This window comes from Aquarana catesbeiana, linkage group LG07 (assembly GCF_042186555.1).
Source record: "Aquarana catesbeiana isolate 2022-GZ linkage group LG07, ASM4218655v1, whole genome shotgun sequence".
NCBI lineage: Eukaryota > Metazoa > Chordata > Amphibia > Anura > Ranidae > Aquarana > Aquarana catesbeiana.
The window spans coordinates 84,279,487-84,306,535 of NC_133330.1; the positions used below are offsets into that span (position 1 = coordinate 84,279,487).

At 41.8% G+C, this 27,049-nt stretch overlaps 1 protein-coding gene across 13 annotated transcripts in view; it reads right to left on the reverse strand.

Moving 5' to 3' along the window:
* Positions 1-27,049, reverse strand: part of IQSEC1 (IQ motif and Sec7 domain ArfGEF 1) — a 1,490,190-nt gene that overhangs the window by 154,485 nt on the left and 1,308,656 nt on the right. For all 13 annotated transcript variants that reach the window (XM_073592398.1, XM_073592404.1, XM_073592399.1 and 10 more), the window contains one exon: positions 11,484-11,763. In XM_073592398.1, coding sequence (XP_073448499.1) covers positions 11,484-11,763 — 280 coding nt within the window. The remainder of the gene's footprint in view (positions 1-11,483; positions 11,764-27,049) is intronic.

Consider the following 27,049-nt stretch of genomic DNA (forward strand, 5'->3'; position numbering starts at 1 on the left):
CCTGTTTCCGACAGGAACGTGAATCTGGTGCAAGCACCGACAGTTTCAGAGTGGAGATTGGACTACAGTGACCAGACGTCCCTGGACTGCAGGGGCGGCGCCAGGCGCAGGGCCGATACTGGGCTTGTGCTGAGGCGGGGGGGGGGCAGTCCGACCCGGGTGCCACACACTATGGGGTGTCAGTCCAACATCGCCCGCTGTGACAGCTTTAATTTGAATCACCGGGTGCCCACCGTCACACAAGTCCCGCCTCCTCATTTGATAGACAGCACACTTGTCTAATGCCAGAAAATTGCCTGTCTATCATAGGTAGAAGCCGATCCAGGAGGCGGGACTTGTGTGACGGCAGTGTCAGGACTGGCTCAGCCCTTCCTTCTCTGAGCTGGCCGCTCAGCTGTCGGCTAATTGCCAGCTCTCATCTCTCTCCACAGTTAACCAGCTGTTGTAGATCTGCTCGTCAGTCCCCCCTACTTAAAGATCTCCAGCTCACTCAAGAAACCTCTCCTGCGTTCCTGTTTAACCGCTTGCCGACCGCCGCACGCCTATGTACGTCCAAAGTTTGGCGGCAAGCTGCCATAACCCCGGTATCCCCGTTTTCGTGTGGCGGTCGGCTTTCAGATAAAAGTGGTCTCTGCGGCGGATTCGCCACGAGATCACTTTTATCAGTGGCGGGAGAGGGCCCCCCTCCCGCCGCGATCCGGTGCCCTCCGCCGCTTACCGGAGCCGTCAGTATCGGCGGAGGCAATCGCGTCTGTGCCCTTGTTGTACCTGGAGACGAGTCAGGGGAAGATGGCGTCCACTCGCCTCCATGACACTGCAGGGCATAAGCGACGTCAAAACTTCCGCCCATACGTCTTAAAGGCACATTTTTTTCAATGTCATTTTTTTAAATTACTTTTTTTTTTTTTTTTGCATTGTAGTGTAAATATGAGATCTGAGGTCTTTTTGACCCAAGATCTCATATTTAAGAGGTCCTGTCATGCTTTTTTCTATTACAAGGGATGTTTACATTCCTTGTAATAGGAATAAAAGTGACACAGTTTTTTTTTTTTTTAAGCAGTGTAAAAATAAATAAAATCATGTAAAATAAATAAGAAAGATTAAAAAAATTTTTTTAAAACCCCCCAGTCCTGATGAGCTCGCGCGGTGGTCAAACCACACATGTGAGGTATCGCCGCAATCGTTAGAGCGAGAGCAATAATTCTAGCCTTAGACCTCCTCTGTAATGCAAAACATGCAACCTGTAGAATTTTTGAAACGTCGCCTATGGAGATTTTTGTGGGTAAATGTTTGACGCCATTCCACGAGCGGGCGCAATTTTGAAGTGTGACATGTTGGGTGTCAATTTACTCAGCGTAACATTATCTTTCACAATATAAAAAAAATTGGGCTAACTTTACTGTTGTCTTATTTTTTTATTCAAAAAGTGAATTTTTTCCAAAAAAAGCGCGCTTGTAAGACCGCTGCGCAAATACGGTGTGAAAAAAAGTACTGCAAGGACCGCCATTTTATTCTCTAGAGTGTTAGAAAAAAACAATATATAATGTTTGGGGGTTCTAAGTAATTTTCTAGCAAAAAAACCTGTTTTAAACATGTAAACACCTAAATTCCAAAACGAGGCTACTCCTTAAGTGGTTAAAGACTGGCTTTGCTCACGTCCCTTCTGGCTCCTTATCCTGCTATCTGTTCCTCTACTTGGATCCCTGACTTCTGGCCTGGCTGATTACCCGATCTGGTTACTGAACTCTAACTTGGCTGATTACCCGATCTAGTTACTGAACTCTGGCTTGGCTGACTACCCGATCCGGTTACTGGACTCTGGCTATGCTTTGACTACGCTTACTCTATTTACCTTTTTATTTTTATTAATAAACAAGTGTGATTTTACTGTACTTCTGTCTCGGTCTGGTCCATGGTTTCTGACAGTAGGCGAAGGCCATGAATTCAGAAAATACAGTCAATCCACTTGTTGGTAATATTTCTTCCAGATTGGATGAGCAAGATCACCGCATGGATCAGTTTGCCATGGTGTTACAAACGCTCCTGAGTCGCACGGCTCACCTGGAATCCCCTACTGTGGCTGCTCCAGTACAACCTGAGTGGCAGGCCGTCCCTGCTGCTGCGCCAGTCTCTGTGCAGGCACCCGCCTTGAGTATTACCTCTATAAGGGGTATGTCTGGTTCTGCCCCGCCTCAATGACCCCTCCTCCTCGGAGGACCACCGGCCTTGAGGGGAAAACGTTTATGGAAATCACGGAGGAGGGCAGGAGCATGTACATCAGAGGATGAGACCCAGGAGCGTTCCTCCGGACCGTACCCCTTCCAATGCACCAGGTACTGTATGTGCCCACGGAACCTACGGGAGTCAACAATGAATTGTACCTTATACTCCTCATGGTTCTCAACCGCTTCCCCAGCGATTTGGGGGCCATTCAGTTCAATGCAGAGGGTTTCTCAACCAAGTTGAAATATACTTTGAGATGCTGCCCCAGGCGTTTCCCACGGACAGAAGCAAAGTAGGGTTTGTGATATCTTTGCTTTCTGAGAGAGCCTTGGCCTGGGCTAACCCTCTATGGGAGACTCAAAAACCTGTTGTCTTGAGTTACCCTGAGTTTGTGGTCTCCTTTAAAAGGGTATTTGACGTTCCCACACACTCCGCTTCTGCTGCCAAGTGCCTCATGTCCATCAGAGTACGAGAACTGTTGCAGACTACGCCATTGAGTTCCGTACTCTGGCAGCAGAGGTTGCTTGGAACAATGAGGCCCTCGTGGCTGCTTTTTCTCATGGTCCATCAAGGATGAGATAGCAGCCTGAGGTATACTCACTGAGCTGGAGAGCTTGATCTAGTTTGCCATCCTCTGTCTCCAGACTCAGAGAAAGACTTTCTTTTAAGGAGCGCTTGCGGAAGCCTCCTGCTTTGCTGGGCACAGATGATGCTGCATTGCTAGACACTGGTGTGCTGCATAGATAGGCATTGGTAAGGCTGCATTGCAGGGCACTGGTGAATCTGCATTGCCCGGCAATGGTGAGGCTGCATTGCTGGGCACTGGTGGGGCTGCATAGATGGGCATTAGAGAGGCTGCATAGATGGGCACTGGTGAGGCTGCATTGCTGGGCACTGGTGAGGCTGCATAGATGGGCACTGGTGAAGCTGCATTGGATGGGCACTGGTCAGGTTGCAGCATTGCTGGTCACTGGTGAGGCTGCATTGCTGGTCACTGGTGAGGCTGCATAGATGGGCACTGGTCAGGCTGCGTAGATGGGCACTGGTCAGGCTGCATTGGATAGGCACTGGTCAGGCTGCATAGATGGGCACTGGTGAGGCTGCATAGATAGGCACTGGTGAGGCTGCATAGATGGGCACTGGTGTGGCTGCATAGATGGGCACTGGTCAGGCTGCATTGACGGGCACTGATGAGGCTGCATTGATGGGCACTGGTGAGGCTGCATTGCTGGGCACTGGTGAGGCTGCATTGCTGGGCACTGGTGAGGCTGCATAGATGGGAACTGGTGAGGTTGCATTGGATGGGCACAGGTGAGGCTGCATTGGCTGGGCACTGGTGAGGCTGCATTGGATGGGCACTGGTGAAGCCGCATTGCTGGACACTGGTGAGTCCGCATAGATGGGCATTGGTGAGGCTGCAGCATTGCTGTCACTGGTGAGGCTGCATTGCTGGGCACTGGTCAGGCTGCATAGATGGGCAATGGTCAGGCTGCATTGGATGGGCACTGGTCAGGCTACATTGGATAGGCACTGGTCAGGCTGCATTGCTGGGCAGTGGTGAGGCTGCATTGCTGGGCACTGGTGAGGCTGCATTGATGGGCACTGGTGAGGCTGCATTGCTGGGCACTGGTGAGGCTGCATTGATGGGCACTGGTGAGGCTGCATTGTTTGGCACAGCTGAGCCCTGCATTCTTTATGTAGTGCACTCCTGAGCCCTGCATTCTTTGTGTAACGCACTCCTGAGCCCTGCATTCTTTATGCAACGCACTCCTGAGCCCTGTATTCTTTATGTAGAACACTCCTGAACCCTGCACTTTGTTTTTTCTCTATCTTATCTTCATAACATTTGGTAGTCATATCTCAAAAAATTCTAAGAAGTATCTTTTTTTTTATCTCATGGAAGAAATGTGAGAAATAACATATATATCATGCAATTATTCCATAAACAAATACCACATACACTGCATATATAATTTGAGAAATATATGCTTATAAAATAGTTTTACCATTTGCCAATAAAAAAAAAAAAAATATCCCTTGATTTAATTTTAAAAATCTGATCGCCTTAGGTTGGACAGAATTTGAATAAGTGTCTGCAACACTCTTTATGAATTCCCCCCAATAAGTACTGAGGCAATCATTGATCCAAGCACCTCAGTGATCTACAAATGAGCACACTCCCATGTGGATGGCAGACAGTATATTATGGACTTCTTTATTCATACTTAAAAGGGGCAGCCTGGACTGCAGTAAGCAAAGCTTACAGTCAACCTTAAAGAGGTTGTAAAGTCAGAAGGAAAGGAATCACGCTGCCAGTGCCATCATGGAGAAGAGAGAGAGCCACAATTCTCCCAGCACTACCGGAGAGAGAAAGAGGACTGCTCTGGGGAGTAGCACCAGAGGAAAGAAGGGCTCCCATCTAGCACTATTCCAGAGAGGAAGCTGAAGGACAAAGCCGCTGCCAGTATACAGTCCCTGTTGTGTCAGCCACCAGAGTCGCCAAGGGCAACTCAGAGTGAGCGGATATCCAGTCGGAGGGATCATCGCTGTGGTAACACTGGGTCTGGTGAGAGAGCTTATCGGCCAGTGTCTACTGCCACTCCTTAAAGTTTGAACCATTAAGAACTGCCTAACCTTCTATCCTATAGCTTTAATACTGCCTGCAGGTCTTACTGACGGCCACAAGGCGCACCAATGAGCTCCAACAATCAGCCGGTGAAGATCCAGGACTAAGGACTGCCCCTAATCGCAACTATCCTAAGGCTCTAGCCTGCTTACCAGTTCAAGTGGTATCTCACTCCTGTCTGTTACAGTATTAGGCTATCATTCTGAATGCATTTAGCGTTATTATACACTGTTCATTGTTGATTTGCTGATTGATATATTGATTCTGGATAATGATATTAAATCATATTTTTTTTCTTGGGTGTAATTATTTTACCCTGTTTAGCAGCCTGTTCTAATTTGTCTGCTGTGTGAAAATTCTATATAAACTGGTTCAGATCCTCTGGTCTGATAAAATCAAGATTGAACAGTTTGCCCTCTGGGCACCACTGATCACCTGCCCAATACCATCCCAACAGTGAAGCATGGTGGTGGCAGCATCATGCTGTGAGGGTGTTTTTCAGCAGCAGGGACTGGGGGACTGGTCAGAGAATGCTGAATGGAGCAAAGTACAGAGATATCCTCAATGAAAACCTGTTCCACAGTGCTCAGGACCTCAGACTGGGCCTAAGGTTCACCTTCCAACATGAAAACAATCCCAAGCACACAGCCAAGACAACACAAGAGTGGCTTAGGGACACCTCAGTGAATGCCCTAGAGTGCTCCAGCCAGAGCCCTGACTTGAACCCTACTGAACATCTAAACCTGAAAATGGCTGTCCACTGACAGTTCCCATCCAACCTAAATAAGCTTAAGTGGATGTGCAAGGAAGAATGGCAGAAAATCCCCCAATCCAAGTGTACAAAGCTTGTTGCGTCATGCCCAAAAAGACTCGGGGCTGTAATTGCTACCGAAGGTGCTTCAACAAAGTCTCTCTCCTCATTGGCTGAGAAAGCAGCAGGCACAATTGGCACCTGCTGCTGTCAAAGTCAGTGAGCCAATGAGGAGAGAGAGGAGGCAGGGCCGAGTCGCAGCTCCATGTCTGAATGGACACACAGAGCAGCGGCTCGGATGGCCCCATTGCAAGTTGCTTGCTGTGGGGGAACTCGGAAGGCGGGAGTGGCCAGTCGCCGATGAAGGACTTGAGTAGAAGAGGATCGGGGCTGCTCTGTACAAAACCACTGCACAAAGTATGTACGTATAACTGTTATATTTAAAAAAAAAAAGACAAAACAATACTTTAATATCACTTTAAGTACATGTGATATTTCATTTTTTTCTTTTTAATAAATTCACAGACATTTCTAAAATTTTAAGTGTAGATTATTGAGAAAGAAATTAAAAGAGAAGTATGGGGTTTTTGCAGATTTATACTTACCTGGGTGAATGCAGCATCGATCTGATGCTGCATCTGTCCCCTGCCGGCTTTAACACTGAGAACCGAGCAATCAGTTCTCACAGCTCCCCGGGCAGAGAGCTGGTGACTGTCAGTCACCAGCTCTCTGCTCTGCCCTCTCCTCGATCACTGGAGCGCTGGGCTGTGGAGGGGGCAGGAGCGGCCGGCTCAGGCTCCCCTGTGGGCCGCTGAGAGGCTAAGCTGGGTGTCGGTCCAGGTATGTGGGCAGATCCCGACTCCAGTGTCGCAATCTTGCCCAAGCCTGGACCAGCTCTGTAGTGCCAGCAGACAGTAGACTTCAGCCCACTGTCTGCTGAAAACGGGTCACAGGAGTGCAAAACGAACTGCACTCCTGTGATCCACAGCAGAAGTACTGCCACACAAGCTTTGGCTGTACTTCTCCTTTAATGTAAACAGCTGTAGTATCAGGCTGCAACATAACATGGTCTGAATACTTTAGGAATGAGCTGTATTACCGCTGATGAAACAGCATATGTCACAGCTAAATCTAACTGAAAAAAAGCTTTTTGTTATTTAGGCGGAAATTAATCTGATTTGTATGCCAAGGAATCTGGAAAAGAAAAAGAAAATCGATGGCCAAATATGTGCTGCCAGTGTACTCAATTACTGAGACTGTGAAATTTGCATTGTTCTGTAACACTATATACAGCTTTAAAGTATAACTAAAGGTAAAACAAAAGTTTTGAATAGAGTGCAGAGGGATTAGAACACTAAACTAAACACTAAACATTTGTCCTGTTTACCATTATCATAGAAAGTAAAAGTAAAAGAAAATCCCACATTTTGGGTTGTCCCCAGAACGGTAATAGAAGAGAAATCTTCCAATGGGGACACTAGTTCTGGTGACATGGGGAATTCCCTTAATTTGCAGTGATTTCTTCTTACTTCCTGTTTGGTTATGGGACAGGAAGTGAAGGGAAATCTCTGCAACGGGACACAGATGGCAAAAAAAATGTGATGGGTTATAACCCTCGCTTGCTTTATCTAAAATGAAAAAAAGGTTTTGTCTATAGTTCTACTTTAACCCTTTCGCTGCCAGGTCCGTACGGCGTACGGACCTACAAGACTGCCCCCAGGTAGCCAAGTCTGTACGGCGCACGGACCTCTTTTCTCCCTCTCCCGTAAGCTCATGATCACTTCAATGACCTTAAACTTATAGTATAACTGATCAGCGAATTGCAACCCGCTGATCAGAGTTATTAACCCTAAATGTGACCGCCCCCCCTCCATGCCGCCGCTTCCCTTTCCCAAGCCTCTCCACCCACACCGCTCTCTTCCACCTAAAACGACTCCCTCGACTCTCCTTTCCTACCCCCTTCTTCACCCCCAGCACTGAGTACCCCCTCCACATAATCAGACCCCCCCGCAGCTACCATCATAAGCTGGCATCCCTCCTCTGCCGCTCCCGCCGGCTTCAGGTGCTGCATGGGGCTTGGGGGGGTCCAGATGTGTCCCCCAATCAGCCCTCCATACCGGCCCCCACACCCCCAATCCATCCATGCGGGGAGCGGCATCTCCTCTTCTCTCCCTCAGCCTGCAGCTTCTGCTTCGGCAATCTGACAGGCTGGGGATCGTGGCGGGGGGATGGGGGGGGGCGGTGCAGGTGATGTTTGAGCTTGACATGTGTTTACTCACCCCTGCACGACGATGGTCTCCACCTGCACTCACCCCTCCACGGCGACGGTCTCCCCCGCACTCACCCCTCCATGGTGATGGTCTCCCCCCACACTCACCCCTCCTCGGCTTCCTTAGTAGAAGCTGGAAGACCATAGTGAATATTAATTTGCTATTTTCAGAAGTGGGTGGGTTCAGGGTGCAATGCTCTGTGCCCGAAGCCCAACCTTTTTCAAGCCAATTAGAGCCTCAGGATATAATCATGTGGCTTGAAAAAAAACCTCATACAAACTAATAAGTCCAGCGCCCTGCAAGGGAGTGGTGCCCCTCCGCCCCTAATGGACCGGCTGCTCCTGGTAAGACCCCTTTCACATGGGGTGGACTCTGTCAAGCAGATGTGCCTGCTCAGTGGGGGATCTGTCTGCTGATCCCTGCTGAGCAGGCAGATGACAAGTCCCTGTCCACTCTGCTGGTGAGAGCAAACACAGAAACAGCCCGCTGTTCTCTAACGGAGGGGGGGAGCAAACAGACCGCCTGTCCATTTCCATCGGACACCATCCTATCTGATCTGCTAGATGGGTGGGGGATGGAATCCCCATCCGTCTGTTTTTAGAGGACTGGATCGGATGCAGGTGGGTGTAAATGGACACACGTCCATTTACATCAGCCTCTCCATAGAGAATAGGTGGTCCGACTGGGCCCGCCTGAAAAATGGACAGGCAGACCTGATCGATGTGCTTGTGTAAAAGGGGTCTAAGGCCTTGTTCACACAGGGCATATACAGCGTACCTTTACAGGGATGCACAGGTGTTCTGTGCATCTCTGTGCAGGCAGTCCCATTGATGTCATTTGGGATGTAGCAACTGCATGAACAGAGCCATTGCCCCCAATTTTACATCCATGTAGGTCCACATGCATGTCTCTGAGCTCACACTGTCTGTGTTCGGGGTCATGTACCCACACGGATGTCAGATTGGGAACAGCAGCTATGCCTGTGCAGCCTTTGCATCCAAATTGACATAAATGGGACTGCCTGTACGGGGAAGCACGGAACACCTGTGCATCCCTGTGCGGGTAAACATGTCCCTCCATGGGCGTACACTTTAGTATGCCACATGTGAACGATGCTTTAGTACAAATTTAGCAGTTATTTTGTAAGTTAAGTTCTGTTTATGTGCAATATTAATGATTTTAGTGTATTTTTAGTAAAAATAGCGATATGATGAACATTTGCGCAATTATTGCGGGGCCCAAAAAATCAGTAGCACTTTTTTGTATTCTACAGTTCATGTGCTTTTAGAAAATGTCTAATTTGAGGGGTCTTTTCAAATTCTGAAAGCTGTAAGTGAAAAATGGTAAGCTCCGGATTTTTTGAGTAAATTGTTATTTACAGTTTTGCGCACCTTCAGTTTTCACCATTTCACACAAAAGTGCAATTTAGAATGTACAAATACTTGTTATTTATTAACTCAATACAGTTTTAACTTTTATATTTACTAGGAATTTAGCAGAAATTTTGTACATTTTCCCATGTATGAATTTACTATTTAGTGTATTTTTAGCGAAAATATTGCTTTGGTAAACATTTGCGCAAAGATTGTAGAGCCTTCTTTTTATTCTACTGGTCCTATGCTTTCAGAAAATATATGGTTTGGGGGGGGGGGTCTTTCACAATATCTGAAAGCTGTAAGTGAAAAATGAAAACCTACAGATTTGAGAAATTGTACGGGTACGTTCGATTTTCACCATTTTGCAAAAAGGCACAATTTAAGATTTACAAATATTTGTTATCTATTAACTCCATACAGGTTAAGCTTTTATATTTAGTAGGGATTTAGCAGGAATTTTGTAAAATTAGCTGTGTTTTTATCTGCTGTAAAATTAGCTGTGTTTTTATCTGCTAATAATGGTTTTAGTGTAATTTTTGCGAATATATTGCGAATATATTGGTTTGATATATATTTTGCGAATATATTGGTTTGACCTTCAGATTTTTTGAGAAATTTGGATATTTACACTTTTGTGTTTTTTGTTCAATTTTCACCATTTTGCAAAAAGGCGCAATTTAAAAATTACAAATATTTATTATTTATTAACTCAATACAGGTTAAGCTTTTATGTTTAGTAAGAAATTGTGTAAAATTTGCTGTGTTTTTATCTGCTAATAATGGTTTTAGTGTATTTTTTGCAAATATATTGGTTTGATAAACATTTGTGCAAATGCCACGGGGTCTAAAAAAATCAGTAGCACTTTCTTTTTATTCTACTGATCATGTGCTTTCAGAAAATATATGGTTTGGGGGGTATTTTACAAACTCTGAAAGCTATAAGTGAAAAATAAAAAAGCAAAGAAAAAATTGCAAAAATGGTCTGGCCACCTCAGTGTACAAAATGGAGCACAGGGCCTGGCAGCGAAAGGGTTAAGGAATCCCCTAAGTTTGTTATTTAAAGAATGTATGTACTTTCTATGTTGCCCTCAAAGCAAAAACATGAAAAGACCCTCCCTCTGCTGTATGTTATTTAAAACATTTTTTTTTTTTTGGGGGGGGGGGGGGGATTAGTACATGTCTTTCATGACAGTGCCCTCCTTTTATGTCAGTTTGGCTACTATCCCTTCAAATGGCCAGAACAACAAGATCAGCCCCTCATAGACTTCAGTCGATTCACCTCTAAGTTCAGGTTCACCAAATTTTGAACAAGATTCGCTGAACCCTTGGCAAAAAATCCTGGGAAGATTCATCCGCCACTAATGATGGCCTTTTTTTCTGAAGGTCTAATATAATGAGTTTGTTTTTGTGACTAAATTAAACATGTTTTTGATTATGTAAATAGAAAGCTAGAATAGAGAAAAAAATACAAAGATTTCCATTGCTGATCTCATTCTAAACATTCTAGTTGCCTGGCTGACTGATGCTTTAACGATTTCTATGTCACTCACCCAGAAAAACAATCAAAGTCACAAAGGAGACAGCACTTCTAATTTGCATACATGTTCTGGATCAGTGACTCAGACAGTACTGAAGCCACAGGATCAGCATGACAGCTAGGCAATTGGTATAAATGGCAGCCTATTGTACTTTACAGGCGGTCCCCTAGTTACAAACATCTGACTTACAAACAACTCCTACTTACAAACGGAGGGAGGCAACAAGAAGTGAGAGGAAATCTACCCCTAGGAAGGGAAATTCACTCCTGTAAGAGTATTATTATGGGAAAAAGGTACCTCCACTGATGCTTCGTCACCAAGGCTTGTTTCCACAACAACCCAAAATTTTCTAAATCAAATTGTCATTGGGACAGAAAGTGAGGTGGAATCTTCTGAACAGGGGCAGACAGCAAAACAAATGTTACAGGGGTGTTAACCCTTCTCTATGCGATCCAAAAAGCTTAAAAACATTTTTTTTGGCTGGAGCTACACTTAAAAAATGTACCTGTTCCGACTTACAAACAGATTCAACTTAAGAACAAACCTATCCCTATCTTGTTTGTAACCCTGGGACCGCCTGTATTAATTCCTTTAACCACACACAATAATAATTGATAGTAAACTGCTTAGTGGCTGGGTCATTTATTCAGGTTGTCTTTTCCCAGGGGGGCATTACTTGTTAATAAATAATATTATCACCTGCTTGTCCTGTAGGTCTGAAGATAGCTCATAGCTCTCAGATAATGATCGGGACCGTTTAATAGCCTCTTCTTCAGCTTGCTTGCGCAGAATAGATGTGGAATGTTGCAGCTTCGGTCGTCGTGATCTTTGCCCAGGGGATACTGAAAAAATCCCGTAGGCAGGATGGTCGTACTGCTCAGGGCTTATCGACGAGCTGTGCGTTATTGAGCCTTGATGGTAACTTGATGAGCTGTCTAGTGAAGCACCTGTTTCACCTCCAGGGACCTCCCCTTCAACACTAGAAACAAATAACCAAAAAATAGTCATAAGTTTTAAGAATAACACAGACTTTATCATTAAAACTAGACAGAGATCCAACAGAAACAGCTTTAAAATGTTGTGCACAAGGCTCTGGAAGATATATATTCCAACATAAAAGGAAATGTATTAGATATCATATCACCTGATATATGATTACTGAATGCAGGTTTCATACTATGAAATGAAAGGACTTCCACAGAACAAATGCAAAGTACTTGTACAGGGTGTGTTACTTGTGTCAGTCTTATCCAAAAGGTCAAAGTACTCACTGATCCTACAACTATCTGTTCATACATTTTTGGTCAGTCTTAAAGTTGAACTCCAGACATATATGAAAAAAAAACACCAATTTATGCAGTTATGTATTTATTTAAAAAAAAAAAAAAGTTTATAGTAATGAAGTTTGTTTTTAATGCAGCTAGTGTAAGCATCTGAATTTGATGTGATATCTGCCTCTTGATGTTCTGTACAGCAGTACTCGAACTAGGAGTGAAGGGGCAGGATTAGGGGCAAATCAGCTGTGCTCCATACATATGGGAAGACAATGAGCCTGCTGATAGGAGGAGAAAGCAGAGGGATAACTCTTCATCTGCTTCTGCTCCTTCATTGCCTAATCCCCGTCTTGAGGCAGGGAAGTTATATAGTTATATTGCTCTAACTGCAGCAGAGAAAAGAAAAGTCAGACAAGCCTAAACTTTAATGAACTCGTAAGGACAGTTTTTTTAAGCTAAAGAAAGGAAAATGGGAACAAAAGCATATTTAGCGCCCACAGTGACAAATCAGATTTCTATAATTTCCCACAAGATGTACCCTGATTGGTCGCTTTGAGGCAACTCTTTCATTTCAATTTTCTTTAAAATGGCCCTATTGAAGTCTTTTATAATAATGACAGGGATATAATAAAATATAGATCAAATTCTGGTCCAACATGGCCAAAGTAATACACATATCAAAAGCAAAATTGCCACAATTGTCCATTGAAGCATCATAATACCGGGTATTACCATTTTATGATTCGGATAATATTACACCTCTGTTCAGAGTAAATGATAGCTGCTTTGTCTCCACGTTTAGGTGTCACAGATAGATAATAAAAATATGTACTTCTTAAAGTCAAAATCAGAACCTTCAATAATGGACGACGGCTGAAGCCAGAAACAGCAAAATCATTATTTAAGTAGGTAACTGATCAAATGTCCTATTGCATGGTTTCAAAGATGACGTTCTTTAGAATGGGCTTTGTTATTGTGACATAGATTTGTAAGGGATCATGCTCATTAATGTTTTCTGAAATGTATTTCTAAGGGTAAAGAAGTCATTCCCTTCTACAAGCTATTGATCCGTTATGGATTATTCCATTACTGAACAGAAAATCTCTCTCATCTCAGAAGCCTACACTTCAGTTATACCTGAACCTTTTCATCTGCAGTAGAGTAACAGTCTAGGAAATTGGAAAAACAAATGTATTTACAAGACTGTGGAAATAGAAAATAGACATCAAAGAACAACTACAAACTTGTCTACAAATAGAGAGTTGCTCAGTCTAGAAAAAGGTGTTACTACAATATGCATAGGTCATGGATCCTAGAAATTGTATACTAGAGGTCATTATCTGTGTTTAATTTAGTATGGGTCCCCTAGAAGCCTTATAGTTTTATTTCCAACCATATATTTCTCTGAAGATGTGCACACAGGATGTAGAAATGTCTTAAGTTCATGCCTGGCAGGCAGTACTGGATTAAAAGCACTTTAGGCTCCGGGCTGTGTTCTGTTCATGCCCTAGCTAGTTTAATAGGATCATGCAAAACTGGTAATATAATGTATATAGGTATCTGTATTTTACTTCTGACATGAGTTTGTGAATCACCTCTCAAGGATTTAAAGCACAGGGTTTAAATTTCGAATTGCAGCAAGATACCCCTATGAGGGGTTTGATTATTTTTAAGAAAATGTTTGCTTAAAGTAAAAAGCTACTACTGCTGTCCACCTTTTAAAAAAGAAAATGGATAAAAGAGTAGTAAAACTAAAATTTACTGACTTTAAACAGCATTGAGGTGCAGCAGTTTCAAAAGCATCCTTGCCCCCTCCCCTTTTTTTTAATATAAGTCTGGCGTCTCCTTTGTTTTTTAGCATCTATTCTCAGCTCAGGCAGGACAAAAGACAGCCTTACAACCTGACCCTCCCGACAAGAAGAGAATAGAAGAAAATAGTTCCACATCAAGTCATTTCTGGGAATCAAGGTGGTAGTATTATAACAATTCATGGGTAGTGATTCAAATTATCATAGAAATGCAATATTGAGTAGTTCTTTTTAAAGCTTTGTGCCTGCATGCTGTAGAGCATTGGTTCTCAACCTCAGTCCTCAAGTACCCCCAACGGCCCATGTTTTGGGAACATCCCTTAGATAAAATAGCTCTTATCAATACCATGTCACTGATATTGATTTAAAGCAGCTGTGCAAAGTAAACCTGAAAACATGGCCCATTGGGGGCACTTGAGGACTGAGGTTGAGAACCACTGCTGTAGAGAACAGTTTCAGAAGATATCTATTCCGTTCATGCTTACAATGCGTTGCCTAAAGTTGAACTCAATCTGCACTAAACATACAGTTGATATACACATATATGAACTGTTTTACCTCTCAAAATAGCAATCCACTGTTATTCATGCACTTGTTGCCTTAGCAAAATGGGTGACTTTACTTTTGTTTATCACAGATATGGAATAAAGCTTGGGTACCTCAATTCCCGCTACCTGGGAATTGGAAAATTAAAGCACTCTACAACTGACAACCGGACAGTCATATGCTCTCCCCTTTTGTAAGCAAGCTCCCAGTTATGAACATGTCAGAAACATAGTACTGTGTAACAGAGGCTAATATAAATACAGATTTCAGGACTTTATATCAATAGTTTTTAAAGCGATATTAAACTTTAGAAACTTTTTTTTAAATGTGACCTGTGCAGTTTTAGGCATCACACACTGGCACATTATGTTAAACTCACCATTCAAACAGAGCCCTCCTGCACTGAGCTGTCATGGCTTCTGGCACTTCCATCTATTCCCAGTCTTCATGCTGGGTTCTTGCTCTCCGGCCTTTTGAATGGCTGGGTCGCAATGGCATCACTCCAGTGTGACTTTGGTGGCACAGTGCTCTTTGCAATCGCAGCATACCCAGTATGCCATGGATGCACAGCGAACTGCACATGCACTGGTGACATCATCAGCTGGACCAGATGTGCATATCTTCTAAACTGTGCTAGTTTAAGAAATATTTATGGTACCTACAGGTAGGACCTATTATAAGCTTACCTCTAAGTAAAAGTTTACAGTTAGAGCTTAATATCACTTTAAAATACATTTAATTGTTTAAATTAACACACCACTAGATTAAATAACTTTTTTATATATTGATATATTTCAATGTTAAAAGAAAAACAGTATCAAGGATAAAGACAGCAGAACTGCTGCAAGTAAAAATACAGTAATCTCAAGGTGACTTTGTACAATGTATATAAACAGCTTCACAAACCCTGCCAAATGCCAGGTTGTTCTGACAGGAGAAGTTCCGGGACCTCCTCATAGTGCTGAACCATGCCCACTCATTTTTACAGCACATTTCTTTGACAGGTGAGGCAGCCTATCATAGCGAGGTGTCCCTGCCCGCCTTTGTGTGTTGTTGCATTCCAAATAACATAAAAAGTATCCAACAGGTAGAGTGGGACCCCCTCGTGATTTTCAAAGAGGGATTGCAAACCCAGGAACCCCAAGAGATGTCATAAAATAGCTGTTTGACTGGACTGACCATTATTTCTTTAACATTTTCTAGTCAGTGGTATAATTACCACCAAAAATCCTTTATAAATTGATGTTACTTTAAAGTACTAAATATTTTTTGCATCAAAATAATCAGTATAAAGCAGGTCTCATGCTAACTTTTATTTTAAACCAGATTTACTTAACCTGAAGGCACTAATAAAGGTCAAGTTCATGTGGTCCAGTATTTTCCGTTACACAGGACCTTGTGTTTGTAATGATGAAAACATTAAACAAAATACTAGAGAAGAACTGTAGCTTTTGATTTTTTCATCCCTGTGAATTGTCTCAAATTTATGCCGTTCCTTCTAGCTGAATTTTCATTTCATAACTAAAATGCCTGGGGGCTCACACAGCCTGATAATGAAAACTTCACGGAAGATACTTACCGATAATTCTTTGTCACTCAAAAGCTAAAGAATATATTGTTTTTCTTTGAGAAAGCATTACAAGAACTGTTAATTTTTACTGTGCAGTTATTGTGTCGCTTCTGTATTACTGCAGTCTATTTTGGAAAATTAGGACAACTATTGGGCTTACTTAACAACGGTGCAAAGAAAAGGAGTGAGGAGTAACCTCTGTGCACTTAGCAGCTGAGATTGGAAATCTAGCTTAGTGGAAATTTCATTTCTTTGGGTTAAAGAAACAGGATGCACAGTCCACCAGAGCGATGGCTGTAATTTTAATTCTGGTATTTATCTGCTGCATTCAGTTCACCTCCTACAACTGACATCATGTTAATTTTCTGGATGTGCAGGTGAAAATGCAGAATAATGTGTTTCCAGGTTTCGGCATTGCCCTTCTTTCTGAGTACACTAAAAGCCGATTTACAAGCAATTTTTAATGGGAAGATATTGCACAGCACAAAATAATGTAAAAAGTGCCCAGAAACAGTGAGAAATTTGAAAACAGTTTATTTTTTTATAAAACTCAAACTACCTGATTTCAATAAACTGAATTTGGATTGGCTGCTGTCAGACATTTAATGCTGACCATCAACAGTTTTTTGCACTGCCTTATGTTCTTGTACACATAAGCCTACAATAGGAGACACTGGGACACATTTTTTTTAGCAAAACAAAGTGCTAGTTTCTAAAATTTGTACTAGACATCAATGCAAACCGCAAGTGATGCCATCACTCTGCATCTTGCATGTTCACCGCAGTTGAAAAAAAAAATCCAGGTACAAGTGAAACAAGTCAGCAAGCTGGTAATGCTATTCATCAGTCACTGCAGCTGTGCTAAAATGAGACTCAAGTTTGCCTTACAGCGTTTTCTCTAATCCATTGTAGTGAATGTACAGATAGCACCTCCAAGGGTCACTGTAATGCAGGGGTCACAAACAGCTGGCCCTCCAGCTTTTGCAAAACTACAAGTCCCATCATGCCTCTGCCTGTGGGAGTCATGCTTGAAACTGTCAGCCTTGCAATGCCTCATGGGACTTGTAGTTTTGCAACAGCTGGAGGGCCGCCAGTTTAAGACCCCTGCTGTAATGTGTACTGAGCAGGTATGCTGTGCCTCCGTATTCCTCTCGAGGCTTCATTTTTAGCCTTCACTGGATTGCACCTTAAACATCCTGCTCTTGAGTGTACATATTCTATTTAAAAAGCCTGGCAGAGAACATTTTTTCCAAGAGTCAAAGAGGAAATGGAACAAGCAAACGCTAGAAACACAAACTAAACAGAGAGTATTACATGCATAGTTGAGAAAATAAAGGAATATCTCTAGATATCTCAAGACGGTAGAAAGATTCTTCTTTTAAATTATATTTCTAGCAGTCCCAATAATCTCTGTTAGGGCACCCCTTGATATCCCTATTCTTTGATTTCCCCAATGTTATCCTACTCACTCTTGCTGATCCTTCAGTATATGATGATGCTGGGTGCAATAATGGCTGAACACACCTTCCCTACCAGTCGCAGTCATAGGAGAGCTCATAGTAACAGTGTTTACACATGCACACCTCTCCCTGTACATATAGCCATGTTCTGTTCTGCCTATAGAAGTGTGCAGTATGTTGTTTTATGAAATGTCATTCATTATGTTTACTTGGCTATGTTACAGAAACACAAAGATACTTACATGTATCATGTTGCAATGGAACTTCAAATTTAGAGGGGTTATATGTTATTATTTAAACATGCCAAAAAGCTATACATCCTGTTTAAAATGCACCTGCAAATATTTTACTGACAGACTTGGGCCCATGTCAATGGGTCTTGGGCTTCTAAAGCAGCAATTCTCAGCCTTTTTTCAGTCGTCACAGTCTTTAAAAGTATGCAAAATCCCAAGGCACCCCAGTCTAAAATGTAAAAAAAAAAAAAGAAAATGTTGCCAATCAATAGAAAACCTGGGTGATGCACACAACTGCCCTGATGTAATAAACGTCACATGAAAAGCTCCCCTATCACATCAGAGGTCCTCACATCACGTCAAAGTCCTCCAACCACATCATATTCCCTTCATCACCAGGTCTTCTCATCACATCAGAGTCCCCCCATCACAGGGTCCCCCATTACACAGTCCCTTCATTACATCAGATTCCTACCCTTTTGGCTCCTTCAGTGCAGCAGATGATGGGAGGTTGAGCAAGTCTGGATGACTGCTGTCCTCTCCTGAATGCTGGGTGTGATTCTGCATGTTGCTGCCCTGAATGCTGCCACCAACAGGATAGCCACAAATGGCACAATGTGTACTACCCTAGAGTGTCATCCGGTGGCTGGCCGCCTGAATCATGGCAACTCATTACGCTGATCCAGGGCAAACTGGGTCCTGTGCTCACAGAACCCTGGGGAAACCCAAAAACTCAGGGTGCCACCGCATCCTGCTTGAGAATCACTGTACTAAGGGATCCATATTGAGATCATTTTTTTGACAGGTGCATTTGACCTGAAGTTGACCTCCTGACCTCTATTTTACCAGCTTCAAGCAAGCTGTTCCATTCCCATAGACTTGTAAAGCATATTTATTTTGGAGAGCAGATAATACTATTCGTTGAACACGGCAGTGTTTACACTCACTTTTCGTTTACTCTTTAGCACTCTCACTTTCAGTGCTGTGCCCCGATGGGATTAAAAATTTTGAATTCCTCAGTACTGTATATGAATAGCAAATTCTTGCTTCTACAAATTCTCCAACTGCCACAAATCGGCAGGTAATAGTGGCATTACATACAGCAGACTGCAGTTCCACAGTAATAGAAGCAACAGAATAGGGGGCAAGCCATGCTCTTGATACAGTAGTCAGATTATTTTAGTTCCCGTAACATACTGCATTGCATAGTGTAGGCAAAGCCAATTTATTTTCATGAGCGTTTCACAAAAGAGTGTCTGTTTTTCTGCCTGCATACAGCATAGTCCATGCTGTGTTTGGATCATATTTTAATTCATCACCAAGGTTATCATAGTATTTGGGAAATTTTCAAACAGCACATAGAAATAATTGATTACCTAAACTGCAAATTGATCATTTCATGTAGCAAATACAATTACAGCGGTCGACCCCCAGAAGCAGTGCCCCCCACAGTCATGACAAAGTACTGCTGCTATCAGTTCCAGCTTCTTTCCCGGGAACCTCCGTAAGCTGGCACTTGGCCCACTGTGAATATCTGATCATCTGCGTTTTTGGAGCACTGAGCTGTGAAATGAAGCTGACTGAGGAGCACTGCACTTTAGTTTGCTATTTCTCAACATATCACTTTACTGTACACGGGATATTTTGCTCAGAGCTGAAAGGAATTCATTTCTACTGTAATCTGTTAAAGTGTGCACATAAAATTTATTGCTGAAACAAAGCCGGTCTGCAAAGCTGAAAATAAAAATGCACATATTTGTACTAAAGCTCCATGTTAAAGAAATTTGTTACGCCATAGAGAGTGACCTTTTTCAGTCTTGCAAGCCCCCCCGTGATTATAAAGCATAACAAGAAGATTGGTATTGCCATTTTTCAATGACTGCATGCTTCAAATCTCTTGTATCCTACCACAACTGGGGTGTATTACACTTTAGAAATATATTTATAATAGCTATTCCATGTAAACCTCAAGGAAGCATGGGGTTACCACTGCACTCTCTTTCTAAAAATGCTAGTTGCTTGGTTGTACTGGTTGCAGTAGTCTAAGGACATGCAGACAATTAAGCATTGAAGCCAACAGATAAGCATGATAACTAGGCAACATTCACAGAGCAAGAAGGCAGGCCAGGGTCCGCTTTTTATCAGTACAAAAGTACATTTACAATTATAGATTATTTTCTCTAATATTTTTGTATTTTTTGTATTATGTCCCTCTAGACCTGTGGGTCACACCAGCAGCAGGGAAGGAACATAGTCATTAGGAGAAGTCAAAGAAAACACTCTGTAGATCACTAAACATAATACCTTTTTGTCTTTGCAGGTTTTTGGTGGACTGGACAAGACAACTGTACCTATCCTCTTCATCTGTAACACTGCACGTTGTCTCCAGATGAGCATCATGGTTGGTGACAAGAGCAACCATACATTCATGTGGTCTTTGTGATGCATAAGCTTGGAATAGTCCCATATGCAGGCAGAATTATACTAGTAGGGCCATTATTCAAAATCATGGTGCCTCGTACAGCCTACCTGATGTAAGGGTTAATTCCATTCAGGATTCACTCGCTTTCCTGTCCAGACTCAGATCTGTTCTTGGGTACCCGTGTAAGCACCTCAGGTTGGATAGGAGAGCGAGTGACTCCCTTCCCCCAGTGCCCTCTATTGGGGGCCCTGCCCACTACCCCACACTCTGTAAACCCTGAATCCTCCCTTAAACCTTACTCTATACCCCCTGTATTCCCCATGACCCCATGACAGCACTCTGCATCTCCCAATACTCTGTGTTCAAAACTCATTAAATGTGAAAAATCTGCCCTTAGGTGAATTAGAAACATTAATATCTATAGGTGCCAGCACTCAAATTGCAGTAACCAATATAAAAAAACAAAAAGCAAAACAGTGCAGTGCTAAACAAAAAATGCCATAAGGGAAAAGTATATAGCATGGACATTTAAATAGCAAGTCCATAACATATATTATGGACTTGCTATTTATTACTCATTCTGTACCTGCATTACACCCCCCCCCGATTATCAAGCACTCTGCCACACCTGCATCCCCCATTGCGTCAGGGGTGGGAAGCAGAGAAAGGGGGGGGGGACGTACGTGGGGTTAGGAAGTTGGTGGACCGTGGGTTGCCCACAGGCAGCCCATGGCAGGCCCCCCTGCTGACATGATGGGGCCCAGGGCCACTTACTAGAGGGCTGTCTGTACCCCTTATAGGCGTCCCTGTATATTACCATACTTTGTAAAGACATCATACCTTTGTCAGATGCTAGAAAGCTTACTGTAATGTCTTGGATGCTGGACAAGCTCCTAGCAGGAATGACCACATCATGTTTTATGCTAGGGAACTACAATATACAGGCTAAAAATATACAGCCTGAGGGTATCTGAAGATGCTACAGGTACCCCAGAGACACTCTCATTTTCTGAGTTCCTTTATACAGGGAGATTGTCTGATTTATCAGTTCACACTGACCTAGCACCTTATGAATGTAAGAAAAAGAATTTCCATTCTAGCTCACATGGTTATGTCATTAAGTCTCTCACACAACACAGAGCTCATTCACTTTGACAGGAACACACAGCAGTCTGACAGTAGGGCTGAGGCTTAGCTGGAGTTGCCAGAAATAAAGACTCCAAAATGTCTGCAAAACTGGTTCAGGAACAGAAGCCAGTGAAATATTAAAGCTGTGGGTTATTTCTCCATTCTTACTATCCATAAAAACCTTCAGCTGCTGGGAATTAAAAAAATAAATAAAATCTAAGGAGCTGGAAATAAAGCTCAAAGTGAATGCCTAATTCTGGAATAGCACAGAATAGAATAGTAACATTCCTCGAAGACTCCTACAGTTCTTCCAACAGCTGACCCCTGGAATGTGAGCAATCATCCTAAATAAAGTACCAGACTAAAAGCAACAGATCCATCAACTGGAGCCTGAAGACCAGACTGGCTGCTGGAAGTCTGTACAAGTCCTAATACTGCATCACTGGATTAGAAAACGTAATATACTTTTCTTACCCTATGATTACGGCTGTGCTTGAAATGCTGTCAAATGAAAATTACTTTTTTTTTACATTGATGACAATTTATCTCAGTGATACTCATACAGTTTTTTTTAGTCTCATTTTTGAGCTGTGAGGCTCCAATTACCTCACAGCAGAAATTGATGAAATGTAGTAAAGAGAAGTACAAAATGTTATTTATATGCAGAATTATGCCTTATGGTACGGGAAAGGGATGAATATTTTTTTTTGTATAGTGAACCAGTGGTTTGCCCAAGTCCCCCCCCGCGTATAAAGTCATTGTACAACTCTCTTCTACTGTTCTGCATGATTCATATATTTTGGATAGAACGACTGTTTATCTCAGATCTGGCCACATGCTTGTATGGCATATGTGTTAAGGTAGGCTGCTTATGAAGATGTCATATTGGGTGACTCATTTTTACAGTGTACAGAAACCTAAATTATTTTGTACAATCCTGAAAAATCTGAAATAATCTCAGTATGTTTTGATGGTTTACTTCCACAAAGTTTGGACTAGCAATTCCCTTCCCAGACACTGAAGCTCGCATTGGGAAAATTTAAGGCTGCATTCACATGTCGGCATTTTGAATCTGCCCACGATTTCAAAGCACCAAGGTGTGAATGACAGATCGCAGAAAGCACATTTGAGATGCCATTTATTTGAATGGCACCTAAAATTGCGGTGCGGTTCTGAGGCATTTGACGTGTGATACATTTTTTGGGAGACAAGCTTCACGCGATGAGGGCTGCCCCGATTGCAGGGCGATTTATCACAGTAGAACCACACCGCCAATTTTAGGTGCCATTCAAGTGAATGGCATCTTAAATCTGCTTTCTGCAAATTGTCATTCACACCTGGGTGCTTTTAAATCGCAAGCAGAATCGCTGCAAATCTGCCCACGATTCAAAAGGCTGAGATATGAATGCAGCCTAAGCAACAGGCAAGTGCTGCCAATACACAAAGCATGGGCAGGACTAGGTGTGCCCAAGTGCTGATGACACTGCAAGCTTGTGAATCAGCAGTAAAAATACCAATAGCCACGCCCCCTGCAACATCTCATTCCAGTGTAGTACAGGCAGAAACAGCTTACAGGGTAACAATGCTTCCTAGAAATCAGAAGCAGTATTGTGACCACATGTGCTGCCATAACAACAGTTTTCAACGCCAAAGTACTGACGTATAACGACGGCGGGTGGTCCGAAAGTGGTTAAGCTTTGACAGTAAAACCTAGAAGCTGATTGGTTACCATGAACAGCTGCAATAGATTCTGTGTACACCAGCTTTAGTAAATATCCTCCCACAGTAAATATTTGAATAGGGGGCCATAGTGTTTTTCTAATACTACCGCAAAGAATTATTTGCATCACAGGACTATTTTATATTTTTAATTTTAAAAAAGTGCAATACAGATTGTGCAGATTGTGGTCTTGCAAAACATCTAAGCCATAGAATATAGGCAATAGAATAAAATGTATATAATGTTAAAATATATCTATACCCACACACATTCACACTGTATATATATATATATATATATATATATATATATATATATATATATATATATATTATATAACAGATAAAGCAAAGCTGAAGGAGATTTAATTGCACATAGATCATTCAGCATCCAGAAATAACAGAGCTAAGGTCATGGTCATCTATGGAAACCGTGCCCTGGTTATTCAACCTTAAAGTAAAAATGTTTCGTATTTGTGTCAGATGGGGATGAATCATTGGGATGATTTGCATAGAGAAACACAGGATGCTCTGTGACCTAGGCCTGGCAACTGGATAGAAAAGCTCTAGATGGATGGCCCATATGCAAATTTCAGTCTTTCTAGATACAAATCATCACACTAGGCTTACAGCCACGTCTTCTGTTCACTAGGCTTGCCAGGTTCATAAAGATCATATTCAGTAAGAGCTGCTCGTGGATGATTATACACTGATGACATTAAACACGATTCTTAGATGGGCTTCTTAAAATCCCTCACAATGTAATTAAATTTTACTGACGGCAAAACAATCCATTACACAAAAATTACATTAGAGTACAATATAATGTTAGTTACTGTAGGCTACATATTCATTTTCAAAACCCATGTTAACAAAAATAAAACAATATTAAAAAGTGCAATAGGAATGTATTTTTTTAGGTCTACAGACAAACATCTGCCATCAGTTAACTAAAGTCGTAAAACAATGTAAACTTGCAATACCAATGTAATAAGGCTTGCCTTTAAAACCATGCACCATTTGGATAAATCTATAATTGAAAACCATAGGTGTAATAATACCCAGGGCGGGCCATGTAAAACAACAGCAAAATATGTATACAGTGCAGGTTAGGGATGCACTAATACCATTTTTTTTACAATGAGTACAAGTACCGATACTTTTTTTTTTTAGTACTCGCCGATACCAATGACTGATACCTACCGCAGCTGTTTTGTTTTATTTTCAGCTGGCAGCAATGGTACAAAGCATTGAAAAGTTATTTACAAATTAAATCATTTTTTTTAATTTAGCGCTTTTTCAATGTGAAATGTGTAAATATATGTTAATATATATGTGTAAAAATATTCACTAACAAAGCAAACAAAAAAAAAGTTTTAATTGTTTATCATTTATAAAATAGACGTGAACAAAAGAAAAAAGCAGGAAAATAATAATTAAATGGAGGAGAATAGGGAGTTAATTAAGGCTGATTAGAGTAAATTACGGGTTATTAAAGGGTTAAACAGAGGAACATTTGTTCCCCTTTCATCTGCAGATGAAGAAACAGAAATATACAAAAAGAAACAATGTTTCCTTTTATTTTAGTGTTTCAGGGATGAGCAATTGTTAATAAACATTGCCAGCTGCTTTTTTTTTTTGACAGCTTCAATTACAGGACTTCTTTAACCCTGGGTAGACCCACTGAAAGCTCAAAGAACTGAGCCTGAAAGTATCGGTTTCAGGTATTGGTGCATTTGCACGAGTGCCGATACTTGTGGAAATACTCGGTATCGGCATCGATACTAGTATTGGTGCAACCCTAGTGCAGGTAGTAGTTGATCAGTTTAGGACATAATTCAATACCATGCATTATGTAACGCTTCACTGATATGAAGGTTGAATGCAGTGTCCAGAGCACTCCAGGCATTTACATCAATGACTTGGGGCCACTGGAACAATCATAGCAAGACAATCTCAATCTTGGTTGAAACAACTCAGGAGCTGGATGCTGCTTGCAGCCATGTGAACAGAGCTTTAGGGAACCAGTTCTTTTAACACATTATAACCAAAATTTAATTTATTTCCAAGCAGACGTCTGTGTTTCATTGTATCTGTGCTGCTGTTATAATACCCCTAAAATAAGCACATGCAGATTTAATAATAAAAATAAACAAATAATAATTCTGAGGATCAGATAATTAGCAAACCGATGATTATTTTTTATTTATTTATTATAGGTACTTATATAGCGCCATCAATTTACGCAGCGCTTTACATATACATTGTGCATTCACATCAGTCCCTACCCTCAAGGAGCTTACAATCTAAGGTCCCTAACGCACATTCATACATACTAGGGACAATTTAGACAGGATCCAACTAACCTACCAGCATGTCTTTGGAGTGTGGGAGGAAACCGGAGTACCCGGAGGAAACCCAGCAGGCACAAGGAGAAAATGCAAACTCCAGGCAGGTGGTGTCGTGGTTGGGATTCGAACCAGTGACCCTTCTTACTGCTAGGCGAAAGTGCTATCCACTACATCAACTCAGCATGTGTGTAGACCTTTTGTATTGACCACTTGAAGTCTTGTCAAGAAAACCATCACATCATTAATAAAGCGTGCGCCTATTACTTACCTTACCTACCAAAAAAAAATCCGCGATTAGAAAATTGTCAGAACAGTGAGTCAGTGCCATGGAGTATCTCACTTTCTGATCGTTCCTTCCTAAAAATTAAGAACCCCTGCATTTCAGAATTTTATCACCACAACAGACACTAGGGACCCGCCTTAGTGGAGTCATACTTTAAGCCAAGTACATGCTTTGTGTAGTGTTATAAACATTGCAAGCAACAATAGACATTACATACACCCTGATCCAACCTGCACAGTGTAGCCAGTAGCTGTTCCAAAGATAGCTTGTGCATATAAGATTCCAAAGACATTCTAGACCTGTTACAAACATTTACACACATAACATATGCAAACCTTCAATCACGAAAATGTTGCAGAAATCTAACTTGCCCTTGTCAGAAGTCTGATGCATAGAGGAGCTGAAATGGCTGACCACTCTCTCCCAGTACTATGTAACTGCTGGTGATAAATTCAATCTAGTCTCACACTGACATCACTGCAAGCACTGACAGGCTCTTTTTTTTTTTTTGGACAACCCTAAATATTTTTGGCAGGTGGTATGTTTAGAAAATGTAAGAGCAAAAAAAGAACATCGTAAATTTTATTATCGCATGACATTTAAACAGCAGCTTCATGCAAGCAGTGTGTACATATACACACATATACAGTATATTTTATATATATATAAATATATATATATATATATATATATATATATATATATATGCACTGCTGAAGGATTTCTAAATTTGTAATTCTGTTCGGCACATCTTGTGATTCACACACACAAATTTGCTAGTTCTGCAGACCCAGAAACCCAAATGTCCTGATCCCGCCAATTCATCCCTTCCAAATTTCTGAGATTTGCAATCAATAAGTTGCTGATCTAATGTTCTAATGATCTTTTTGTTATGCCCTGTACACACGGTCGGATTTTCCGACGGAAAATGTGTGATAGGACCTTGTTGTCGGAAATTCTGACCGTGTGTAGGCTCCATCACACATTTTCCATCGAAATTTCTGACACAAAAAGTTTGAGAACAGGATATAAAATTTTCCGACAACAAAATCCGTTGTCGGAATTTCCGATCGTGTGTACACAAATCTGACGCACAAAGTGTCACGAATGCTCAGAATAAATAAAGACATGAAAGCTATTGGCTACTGCCCCGTTTATAGTCCCGACGTATGTGTTTTACGTCACCGCGTTCAGAATGATCGGATTTTCTGACAACTTTGTATGACCGTGTGTATGCAAGACAAGTTTGAGCCAACATCCGTCAGAAAAAATCCTAGGATTTTGTTGTCGGAATGTCCGATCAATGTCCGACCGTGTGTACAGGTCATTACACTTTGATTAGATCCCCTGTTAAACGTTCTCTGTAATTTATAGAGAGTAGTATCTAAAGATCTTTATTGGATCTTTTACATTTGGGGGTCTATACGTTTAAAAATGTTTTTTTTCTTTTTTTTTTTTTTAATCCAAAGGA